Below are 11,981 nucleotides of genomic sequence, written 5' to 3' on the forward strand. Positions count from 1 at the left end.
TATGCTCTTTTCCTATCCTTTCTTTTCCTTAAGATCCTTAACTCCATGATTTCAGCCACCCTTAAATGATATCATCTGCTCTGACCCCAAACTCCGACAATCCCCTCTCTGACATGCCACATCTCGTGCTCCCTTGTTTTCTAGACTGTCATCCATCATGTCAGCTCCCAAGCCCTGGACTCCTTTTCCTCTGAGTTCTTCTGGTTGTCTTTGCTTTTCCACTCAACCCACCCCAAGAGTCTATTTCAACAATGTTGTAAATCTAGATTCCTTTGCCTCTGAGTTTCCACCACTCCCTCCCGCTCATCTCTCAGCAAGAGATTCCCCCAGGATACAGATTCTCATGTGGTTGGTCTCATCATGGAGCCATGCTGTGTGACCTTCACTGGGACCTCAGAACCATTCACATAGCCTTATGCACCACGGGTACACCATGTTACCTCATCACGCGTGCCACAGGCTCCTTCTGCCTCTGTCCTGCTCTTCCCATTGGTAGAGGCAGAAGCATGTAGAGGTTATGTATGACAAATCCCAGGTCTGCCACCTACTAGTACTAGCACTCTTCAGGTTTCCGCTGAAATGTCACTTCCCCAGGCTCTTAGGCTGGGTTAGCAGTTGCTGCTATGGGCTTCCATTGGGCCCTGGACTTGCCCTGGCCCAGCACAAACCTCACTCCGTGGTCATTGCTTGTTTAATCACTGATCAGCCTGGCTAAATAGTATCATCCTGAGGACACCTTCCATCAACCTTGCTCCCTACAACAGGGTATCACCCCATTTTCTCCTTTCCTTCCCTGACAAACCTTTTTTTTTAATTTTTAATTTTTTTTCTTTGCCATGCCATGCGGCTTTCAGGATGTTAGTTCCCCGACCGGGGATCGAACCCATGCTCCCAGCAGTGGAAGCATGGAGTCCTAACCACTGGACCACCAGGAAATTCCCTAAACTTCTTTTTTTTTTTTTGGCCACAACACACGGCTTGTGGGATCTTAGCAAGGACTGAACCCGAACCCTCAGCTGTGAGGGCACAGAGTCCTAACCACTGGACTGCGAGGGCATTCCCCCAAACTTCGTAAAAGAAAAGTTTACGTTCTGCTTCCACTTAGCACTAACCACTGACTCCTTGGCCTTCCAGCATCTGGCTTTGGTCTCCATCACTTTACTGGAAGTGCTCTGCTTCTCCACAGCCTCCTTGATCTCTGTGCGCATCTGCCCCTCCTTGAAACTTCTTCTCCTTGGCTTTCATGACAGCCCTCTCTCCTGGTCTCTTTTGGGAGCTGGCAGGAGTCTGGACCTCCTCTCCTCTCTCCTCTCTTTTCCCTCTGTCTCTTCCTCCTCTTCTTGCCTTGGGTCCCTCTATGCAGATTCTGCCCACGTTTTTTGTCTGATCTTTTTCCTTAGGCCATCTCATCCACACCAGGCTTTCCCCCAGATCCTCTAGGGGGATGGCTCCAGACAGGGCTACCGCATCTGCCTGTGCAGGTCGGTCAGTGCACAGGCCAAGGAGACAAGGAGGAGGCTGACTTTGTCCAGTTTTTGCCAAGGCCCTGAGGGCTAGCCTTGGCTCCACAAGCTGCATTCCATACCCCATGCCTCTCTCGAGCTGTAGCCTTGCCTGTCTAGCTGCTCACAGGGCAGTTTCCCCAGACATTGCTAGTAGATCTGCCGAGTTCAAAGCCAAAAGGAGAGGGACTGGTAGAGACGTGGCCATTGATGGGATGATTTTGAGATGGGTTTTCAGCCACTCTACTTTTGCATTTCGCCCCCTTTTCCATAGACTCAGTTTTAGCTGCCCCTGCCCTGCGCCCAAATTGAAAGTAAAGAAATAGTGATGAGGAGGGAGCAGAAGGCTAGAGGGTAGTGAGAGCAAAATAAGGGACCTGGGAAGGCAAAGAGTAGATGGCGGCAAACCAGACAAGAGAGGAAATGAACTGACTTCTTCAGCTGTCAAAGCCCTTCCAGGCAGATTGTCTCATTTGGTTCTCATGAAAGCTCTCGGAGTAGACGTAACTATTATCCTTCTTCTACAGCTGAGGAGACCAAGGCAAGTAAATTTGCCCAAGGTCACCCAGCCAGCAGTGGGACCTTGAACCCAGGTCTTTTGACACCAAGTGCCACACTCATCCCTGTGCGCCACACACCTCTTGGCAGATTGGAAAGAGGTGATGGGCGGGGGATGGCATTGAGGTAACGGGGCTGTACCAGAGGAGGGACCAGGAGTACCAGGGTCAGACGGGGGAAGGGGAAGGGGTCATAAGAATAGGAGAGGCCATGCCTGGTGGGTGAGAGCTGGCTTTGCCAGAGGAGATTGCAGGGGACCCCAGGGAGCTGAGGGGACTCTGGAAGGGCCAGATTTCCTGGAACCCTCTCTGAGCTTTATCGCTGGAGATTCCTGGGCAGCTACATGTTCTTCATGATCTTTCCTTCCTTTATCCCTGGAAAATAACCCAGGATACAAGCCCAGCTGAAGCAATGGTATAAAAGTACCAGAGCATTCTTTGACCTTCCCAACCCTGGGGGAAAGGACCTGGCCCCAGAACCCCTCCCCCAGTCTACACTAGACAGGCAGGTCCAGGTTCTCCAAATGGGGCAGGGACACTTCCAGGGACATTCCCAAAAGTCTTGAGGGATTCAGACTGGGCCTCGCTCCCAACCCAGCTGCCACCCCCATCATCCCACCTGCCTCCACAGCCTACCTAACCACACTCCTCGGCCCCCCTTTTCATTAATTGTTTAAATCAAAATCATTTATGGAGCTCCCGCTACATGCCAGACTCAGGGCTGAGCAAGAGGAATTCCCACCCAGAACCCAGACTCCTTTCCCTTGGGTCTCGCCCCTTTCCTCCCTCTGTGTGTTCTCTTCCTCGGAGGCTCTGCCCCTAATTCAGTAGCCCTTGGGGTCCTCCTGTGGGAGGTCCGCTGGCACGCTGGGCCCTGCACTGAGGGGAGCTGAGGGGAGCCTCCCAGGCCAACCTCTCACCCGCCTTGCTGCCCCCTACTGTTCCCACTAAAAAGACCTCTCACTGCCCCCAAGACACTCACACCTTTGGAAGGCCCTTTCCGGAGTCGTTCTCAATCCTTCAGTCCTTGGAGATGATGGTGAGAATCCGACTCCCGCCCCCGTCCTCCCCCGCCCCCTGCTGTCTGGTCTATAGACCCCAACCGTCACACTTCAGTTGCTATTCTAAACACCCCCCTCCTCAGGGTTGGGTACAAAATTTACAGACTAAATGATAAAGCAAAGCCTAAAGGGCTCCAGGCCCCCATGATCCCCCAATCCCTTAATCTCCCCACTATCTAGTTCTCCCAGGGCTGTGGCTCCAGCTCTCCAAGGGAGAGTGTAGGGAAGGGGGAGGAAAGAGCTGACCCGCCCCCTCTTATCAGGGTCATCTCGGAGTTTACTCAGTAGTTAAACCTGTCTCTCAGGTTCCCAGCTCCCCCTCAGCAGGACACCGGAACACAGGGCAGGATGGGGGTGGGGGACCATTTCCCCTCCTTCAGGACCCCCCTCTGCTGAGCTCCTTTACTCCACTCGCCTTCTCATCTGTCTTTGTTCCGGCCTCTCACCGGGACCCTTCCTGTTCCTCCTACTCCAGGGACCGGCCTCACCATCGCCCATCCCACCACCACCCCAGAGCCCCAGTGCTGGGAACCTGGGGGCCCGAAACTCCCCCCTCACACCCCCTCCCCAGCTCTCCCAGATGCTCTCAGAAGAGTGAAAAGGCCCTGAATCACAGAGGAATCTGGATGTGGTGGAAAAGGGCAGCTGGTGCTGGAAACCTGAGGTCGGTATTTGCCCCGGTGCTGCAAGAGGTCAGGAATGTGGCCACTAACATCAGCTATGGGAGATAAGACCTGGCTGGCAGCTCTCCTCCTCCAGCCCCAGACAGTGCCTCCCTCCCCAGGCCCCAAAATGTCCCAAGCAGTTGGAGTGGGGCAGGAGTCAGAGAAAGATCTGGAAAGGAGTTTAGATAAGAATCCTTAGATCTGGGCCTGATCCCTGTTGGAATTCAAAGTCCCCTAGGGGTGTTAAGTGACTTAGAAAGAGTCCTTATATCATGCAGACATCTTTACAATTACACTGACCCCCTCACAGCTGCCCTCTTGGAGATTCACTCCCCAGTAAGTAATTAGCATTTGTTCAGTGAATAAATGAGTAATAATTAACATTCATATCAATTACCACCCAAGGAGATAGACTGGACAGGCTTTCTTCTCCTTTTACCAGTGAAGAAACTGAAATGCAGAATTAAGTGACTTCCCCAAGGTCACACAGCTGGCAAAGCCCACAGATTGTCTGACTTCAAGTTTAGCAAAAACAGCAAAGGCAATACATCACATCTGTAACCTCTACACCTTATTGTGCAATTCTGCACAACATGACAATCCTGGAACTTCATGGGGGAATGTGAAGGTGAAAGCAGGAGAAACCCCTTTGACTGACGGGCACTTCTAAGCTCCCAGAAATCCTCCATGCAAAACTAGTGGGCATTCATTTGTATGCTAATTTGAATCCCATTTGCCTTTTGACCTTCAGCAGGCCCTGACCCTCCCCTGGCCAGCTCCCACCCTGACCCCTCCTAGCCAGCTCCCTTTGGGTGCTGAGGGGCTTTCCTCACCAGAAGGTGCCAGGCCTGGGATGATCCAGGGCCAAGCCCCTCATCTGAGCAGTGCCTCCCCTCTGTCTGGTCCGTTGACCTAGCTACTCCTGGGGCCCCTCCTCTTCCCATTCCTCCTCTCCCATCTGCCTTCACCTCTTCAGTTCAGATAGGTCCTCCCCAGAGCAAAGAGCACAGACAGGTGTGTAATGCCAGGCCCTGCCAGACAAATGAGCTGCTGGTGGCAACAGACTTGAACGCCCAGTACCTCAGGATTCCTCCAGCTCATTCAGCAGAGGGTCACCATCCAGCTTCAGGGGTGAAGGGAGCAGGGGGAACTTCCCTACGTCCATCCTTCTCACCCATATCCTGACATAAGCTTCCTGGAGGAGGCAGCCCCCTGGGGACAGGCTTGGGATCCAGAGAGCCTTTGGAGGAGAGGCAGGGGAAGGAGGGGGCCTGACGAACAGTCCTAGTAAGGAGGGAGAAAGGGCTGGCCACCAGTGCTGAGTCTCAGCCAGAATGTTTGGAGGTGTGCGTGTCTGTCCTCTCAGGCCCCATAACAAATGGGACACATGGCAGTCTCCATGAGGGATTATTGGTCTCTTTCCACTGCTGCTCTCCCAGCAACTAGAACAGGGCCTGATGCACAGTAGGTGCCCAACAAATATTTGTCGAACTGGAAGTGCTCAGAAATATTTGTTTACCCAGGGTGTGGGTAAGGCTGATTCGCAGGTGTGTAGAGGCGAGGACTCCTGTTCAAACCACAGAGTGCTCGAGGAAGGCCAGGCCTCAGCAGCAGTGGGCTGAGGGATGGGGAGGGAGTGGGAAGGTTCAGAGTGAACGTAATTGGTGAGTAAGCGTTTCTGTGAGTAATTGACGATACACGTGCATAGGATAGGGGCTGAGTGTGTGCTAGGGAACAAGTGCAGGAGGTCACGATTGGGAACCAAGTGTGTGGGGCGGTCGAGTGTAAACCAGCAGACTTGAGGCTCAGAATCGCGTTTCTCTTCCTCTTCTCCAGCCCTCAACTTTTCTTCCCCAGGATTCCTAGGGTTCCGGGATTCCCCAAGATGCCCCCTGCAGGTGGGAACTTGGGCTGCAGCTGAGGACAACGACGGAGACTCACACCCGACCCCAACACTCATCCCCCAAATTCTCAACCAGGCCTGTACCTCCCCTACCTGGGGGAGGGGGGGTACCATGACGTCATTTCCTGCCCTGAAGTCCCAGCTGCCAGAGCCAACTTCACCTGCTGCCCACGGCTGTCCCGGCCCCACTCACTCACCGCCACCCTGGGGGCTGGAGGGTGACCTTAGCACGACGGTGCTGAGGGGGCGGGGAAAGGCTGGAGAGGGTCAGGAACCTGAGGCGCGGAGTCCCCGCGGTCCACCTGTGGCGCAGGCTTCCGCGCTTCCGCGGCGACTCTGGTGGCGGAGGCGGGGCCTGTCGGGGGGCGGGTTCCCACCCACCCCCTCCCTGAGAGCTATAACTTGAGTTGCGGACCTCACACTCTCCACGGCCCAGCACCTGAGTCCTGGCCTCGCTCTTTCCTCGCGGAACAAACATGAGCTTCAGCGCCCAGTCCACCTTCTCCAGCTACCGGTCCCTGGGCTCCGCGCAGTCACCTGGCCACGGTGTCCGACCGGTCAGCAGCGCTGCCAGCGTCTATGCAGGCGCCGGGGGCTCGGGCTCCCGGATCTCCGTGTCCCGCTCCACCAGCGTCCGGGGCGGCTGGGGGTCCGGGAACCTGGGCGCCGGGATGGCCGGGGGTCTGGTGGGTGTAGGGGGCATCCAGGGCGAGAAGGAGACCATGCAAGACCTGAATGACCGCCTGGCCTCCTACCTGGAGAATGTGAGGAGCCTGGAGGCCGATAATAGGAGACTGGAGAGCAAAATCCGGGAACACCTGGAGAAGAAGGGACCCCAGGTCAGAGACTGGGGGCACTACTTGAAGACCATCGAGGACCTGAGGCTTCAGGTAAGGGGGCATGGAGGGAGCAGCCCCAACTCCCAGCCACGTTTGACCCTCCAGTTATCCACTCCCCTCTTCCTCTCCCTCCCCCAAGGATAGGAATTTTAGTAGGGTGGGGTGCACGCACTCCTTCCCCTTGTCTATCTCCCGCCCCGCCCCCAACTCCACCCGCAGAAGGTTAGGAATGCCCCTAATTTCCATAGACATCGCCCCTGGTCACAGGGACCCCAAGGGTGGTGAATGGGCACAGGAGGGCGCCCTTCCCCAGGACAGAGTGGGAAGAGGAGGGGGGAGCTTCGCAGAGGAGTGGACAGCATAGAGGGAAGTGAAACAAGGCTCAATAAAGAGGGCCCAGACACTCTGGCTTCTGGTGGAGAGGGGACAATTGGAGGGGTTAAGCAGATGTGGCTATAAGGCTGAGTCATCTGGGAGTAAAGAGGAGGCCCACAGGTGGGGCGGGGGTATGCGGAGCAGGTGCACTAGGAAAAATGCTGGGAGAGGGCCAGGGAGAGGGCGGTTTAGTAACTGCTCACTTCCGGGCTGGCCAGCCAACAGAGGCCTAGAAGGAAGGGCAGCAGGAGACTGGGAACGCTGAGATTTGAGACTCCAGGAAAGGAGGGAACAGTGTGAGGGGGCACAGGTAGAAGGGGATAGGTATACAAGGAAAGCCTCTGGTTATTCCAAGGACTAGGAAGGTTTTTTCGCTGAGACACATGACACCCTCCACACACTCAGCCCACCCCATCACTGACTTCCCATTCATGGAGCGACCTCTCTCTACAATCCCCCCAGATTTTTGCAAGTTCTGTGGACAATGCCCGCATCGTTCTGCAGATTGATAATGCCCGTCTTGCTGCTGATGACTTCAGAGTCAAGTAAGGCTGGGGACTAGGAAGCTGGGGTCCGTTAGGGGGATCTTGTTCAGCTGTGGGTAGAGCTGGGTGGATGAGAGTGAGGCTCCATCAGTTTATTCTTCACGTAACGCAGTGTAAGAACACTGTCCCCCAAGTGCCAGGAACAGTGCTCAGAGGATTACTGCCTGATTTGTGAATCAGGTGGCTGGTTTGCAGTGGGCATGGGGCTGCTCTTAGTAGGTGGCATGGGTTGAGAAGGTTCAGGATCAGAGACGGGGCCCTTCCAATCACCTCCACTCCCACAGGTATGAGACAGAGCTGGCCATGCGCCAGTCTGTGGAGAATGACATCCACGGGCTCCGCAAGGTCATTGATGACACCAATGTCACCCGGCTGCAGCTGGAGACTGAGATCGAGGCTCTCAAGGAGGAGCTGCTGTTCATGAAGAAGAACCACGAGGAGGCAAGCAGGGGACCCTGGCCAAGCCAGGAACCAAGGGACCAAGATGAGTCTGGGCCGGGGACTAGACGGAGCAGGCCGCCTGCAAGCCGCCTTGCAGGGGAGTTTAGAACTACCAGCCTGAGTGCTTCTTCATCAGACTGTTGCCACGCTCGGTGGGTCGCCTGAATTAGAGTGTGATGAGGTCAAAAGGCCATGGGTGAGAGGATGAGATGAGGACCACAGTGGAAACAGCTAGCAGCAGAAGTGAGACCTGATGGAGGAGGTGAGGGAGGAAGGTACAAGGAGCAGGTTTGTAGATGGAGGGACAGGGTGAAGGGAGGAGAGAGAAACCACCACCTGTGAGTGACAAGCATGGCGTTGACAGCTGGCATTTTAGCCATCTGGAGTAGAAGGCCCAGAACTGGCAACGCCCAGAGAGCAAAGTCAAGAGATTCCCCTGTTCTGTTCTCCAACTGATCCCGTAGGCTTCCTGGAAGAGGCAGTCACAGGTGAAGAGGCTTCCTGGAGCTCTGACCCTGAGCACCTCCTCACTTTTGTCCCTTTCTCCTTTAGGAAGTAAAGGGTCTACAAAACCAGATTGCCAACTCTGGGTTGACCGTGGAGTTGGATGCCCCCAAAGCTCAGGACCTCGGCAAGATCATGGCAGACATCCGGGCCCAGTATGACGAGCTGGCTCAGAAGAACCGAGAGGAGCTGGACAAGTACTGGTCCCAGCAGGTACACGAGGGAGAGGGATGGATGCCAGGCTAAGCACAAGAGGCACGAGGGTGCGGGAGGGAGGCCGACAGAGAAGGAGGGACCTGAGGACTATATCCCCCCCGCAGATTGAGGAGAGCACCACGGTGGTCACCTCGAAGACCGCTGAGATAGGAGCTGCTGAGATGACACTCACGGAACTGAGACGCACTCTCCAGTCCCTGGAGATCGACCTGGACTCCATGAGAAATCTGGTGAGAGCGCTCAATGCCTTTCGCTCAGAAAGAGTTGTTTCTCTCTGTATTTCCCACCGCTTCTACTCACTACCCTAGTACCTGGCAAACAGTAGGCACTCAAAGTTTCAAAGAGGGCTGAAAGCTGCAGAGACTCTCCCTCCACCCTGTCTCACCCGACCCTCTCCCTATGCCCCTGCAGAAGGCCAGCCTGGAGAACAGCCTGAGGGAAGTGGAGGCCCGCTATGCCATGCAGATGGAGCAGCTCAATGGTGTCCTCCTGCACCTGGAGTCAGAGCTGGCCGAGACCCGGGCGGAGGGACAACGCCAGACCCAGGAGTACGAGGCCCTGCTGAACATCAAGGTCAAGCTAGAGGCTGAGATCAACACCTACCGCCGCCTCCTGGAAGATGGGGAGGACTTCAGGTGAGTGGGGCTCTCCTCCTACCTGTATAAGCTGGGGTCAAGCTACCACTTCTCCCCAAAGCCTGAGCTTTTGTAAACCCCCCATGTGCCTGTTCATTGGTACCCACTGAGCACTGCACCGGTGCTCTGCGCGTGCCCCGAGAAGAGAATAGACTAAATATTGCTCCTAGCCGTTCTTGGAGCACAGGTGGAATTTGGCTTTCAGTTTTCCTTTTATGGAGGAAGCAGCGAAGGGGCACTGGGACATGCAGGCGGGGATCGGGAGCCTTCTTTTCTCCACTTTCCTTGTTTCTCTTTTCTCTGCGGTGCTGTTTATAACTGGGGCTTTGTCTTCTGTTAGTCTCGCTGACGCCGTGGACAGCTGCAACTCCATGCAAACCATCCAGAAGACCACCACCCTGAAGTTCGTGGACGGCAAAGTGGTGTCTGAGACCTCAGACACCAAAGTTCTGAGGCATTGAGTCAGCAGAAGCAGGGTGCCCTGGGGAGCAAGAGGCCAATAAAAGTTGAGACATTACTGCGTATCACTTTGTGTCTTCCGTGGCTCATTTCCTACTGCGAGCGTACGAATGCCCTGACTCCATAGTCCTATCCCTCTGATCAGGCAGAAATTGCCTCTGAGCCCAGAGGTTTCATACGGGTTGGGGAGTGGGCAGAAGAAGAGTCTGGTCACCTTCTCAGAGAAAAAGGGAGCCAGTAGATAGGATGGGCCAATGGCAGTGGGGAAAATTACAATAGAATTGTGAATCTTAACCTTAAAGAAAACTGATCATAAAGCCCCCACCTGACAGGTGCTCCTTAGTAGAAATCTGAGCCTGAGAGGGAAGTGGAGCCAAGGACAGAGGGCAAAGGAAAGGGGAAGAGGCGAGACCAGAGCACAACTGGCCCTCCCCATCCCTGTCACCCTGCATCCACAACCCACGGCCCACTGCTTCTCCCCACACACCCTTCCTACACTCAGCCCCAAATCAGTGGTCCCCTATGCTCTGCTCATTCACTTAATTGAGAATGGGATATGATTTTTAAGAGTCCTAGAGGTCTGGCTAGAATTGGAGTAAATGCAATCATGGCAGGTGAAGGATTAGTCTACACCAGTGGTTCCCATCTAAGTGGTCCCCTTCAGTAACCACCCAATTGGGTAATAATGAACACTTCCAGTTCTGTGCTTGTGTGTGTGTGTGTGTGTGTGTGTGTGTGTGTGAGTGGTTTTCTTGTAAATAATTGCAGTAATTATTATCCTGTTAATTGCTACTATGCATTGAAAGTTTGCTTCTTGCTTGGTCCTTGGCCAGGTTATTTCATGTAATGCTCATGATCATCCCGATGGAGTAGGTATTATCTCATTTTTTTTTACATTATATAGACATTATATATATATATTTATTTATTTATTTATTTATTTTTTTGCGGTACGCGGGCCTCTCACTGTTGTGGCCTCTCCCGCTGCGAAGCACAGGCTCCGGACGCACAGGCTCAGCGGCCATGGCTCACGGGCCCAGCTGCTCCGCGGCACGTGGGATCCTCCCGGACCGGGGCACGAACCCGCGTCCCCTGCATTGGCAGGCAGATTCTTAACCACTGAGCCACCAGGGAAGCCCTAGACATTATTTTTTCATATTCTTTCCCATTATGGTTTATCACAGGATATTGAATATAGTTCCCTGTGCTATACAGTAGGACCTTGTTGTTTATCCATCCTGTATATAATAGTTTACATCTGCTAATCCCACACTCCCAATCCATCTCTCACCCGCCACCCCCCAACCCCCGCCTTGGCAACCACAAGTGTATTCTCTATGTCTGTGAGTCTGTTTCTGTTTTGTAGATAGATTCATCTGTGCCATATTTTAGATTCCACATATAAGTGATATCATATGGTATTTGTCTTTCTCTTTCTGACTTACTCCACTTAGTATGATAATCCCTAGTTGCACAGTTCTGTGCTTCTGATTGGAAGTGTGTCATCTAGTAGTGAAAACAAAGGATGTCTAAAACTAATACGCTTTGATTGGAATGATAATTTACCTTTTTAAGTTAAAAAGTATAAAAAACAAGCACAAAATACAAGCAGAAAGAAGGAAAGAAAAATATGTCCCATTCCACTCCCCAGAGGTAACCACTGTAAAATAATTTCCTAAACTAGACATATACAAACACATTTTATTGTAGGTATGCAGGCTCATACTGTTCATCTTGATTTCTTAAACTCTGCTTTCTTCATTTCACAGTATAATTTGGACACCTTTCTGAATCAAAATATGCAAACTTACTTTTTTTATTTTACCCAGATGAATGAATTTGGAATTTCTTCTACCTTCATGTGGAATCCATATGCATATTCCATTTACTATAAGGATATCGTTAGCCCAATACTGAGGGGGGGAAATGCAGAATTGTAGTGATTATGCATTCTGTCACCTCCCCTGTTTCAATGCCAATTTCAATTAATTTTTTCCTACCCATTGTCCAGTTGAATGTTTATAACACATAAATCTGCTCTTAATCTGCAATAAAGAATAACTACTACACTCTACAAATTCTTTCTAAAAATCAGAACCTTGATCTGTGTAATGTCCAATCATGCTCCACAGACCAATTTGAGAAATGATATCTAGGTCTTTCCTGACCCTCGCCTTAGTAATTTGTCAACCATCTAGTTTGAGAAACATCATACAAAATATATCGGCTTACCTGGTGGCGCAGTGGTTAAGAATCCGCCTGCCAACGCAGGAGACGTG

At 52.8% G+C, this 11,981-nt stretch overlaps 1 protein-coding gene across 1 annotated transcript; it reads left to right on the top strand.

Annotated features, from left to right (window-relative positions):
* The first annotated feature begins 5,811 nt into the window (after positions 1-5,811).
* Positions 5,812-9,770, top strand: KRT18 (keratin 18). Its single transcript, XM_027106388.1, has 7 exons — positions 5,812-6,578; positions 7,365-7,447; positions 7,732-7,888; positions 8,441-8,605; positions 8,713-8,838; positions 9,020-9,243; positions 9,584-9,770. The coding sequence occupies exons 1-7, from the start codon at positions 6,165-6,167 to the stop codon at positions 9,702-9,704; spliced, it is 1,290 nt and encodes a 429-aa protein (XP_026962189.1). The 5' UTR covers positions 5,812-6,164; the 3' UTR covers positions 9,705-9,770.
* The last annotated feature ends 2,211 nt before the right edge of the window (positions 9,771-11,981 follow it).

Source organism: Aethalodelphis obliquidens, unplaced genomic scaffold, assembly GCF_003676395.1.
Source record: "Aethalodelphis obliquidens isolate GAN/ISIS:26980383/991018 unplaced genomic scaffold, ASM367639v1 scaffold8, whole genome shotgun sequence".
NCBI lineage: Eukaryota > Metazoa > Chordata > Mammalia > Artiodactyla > Delphinidae > Aethalodelphis > Aethalodelphis obliquidens.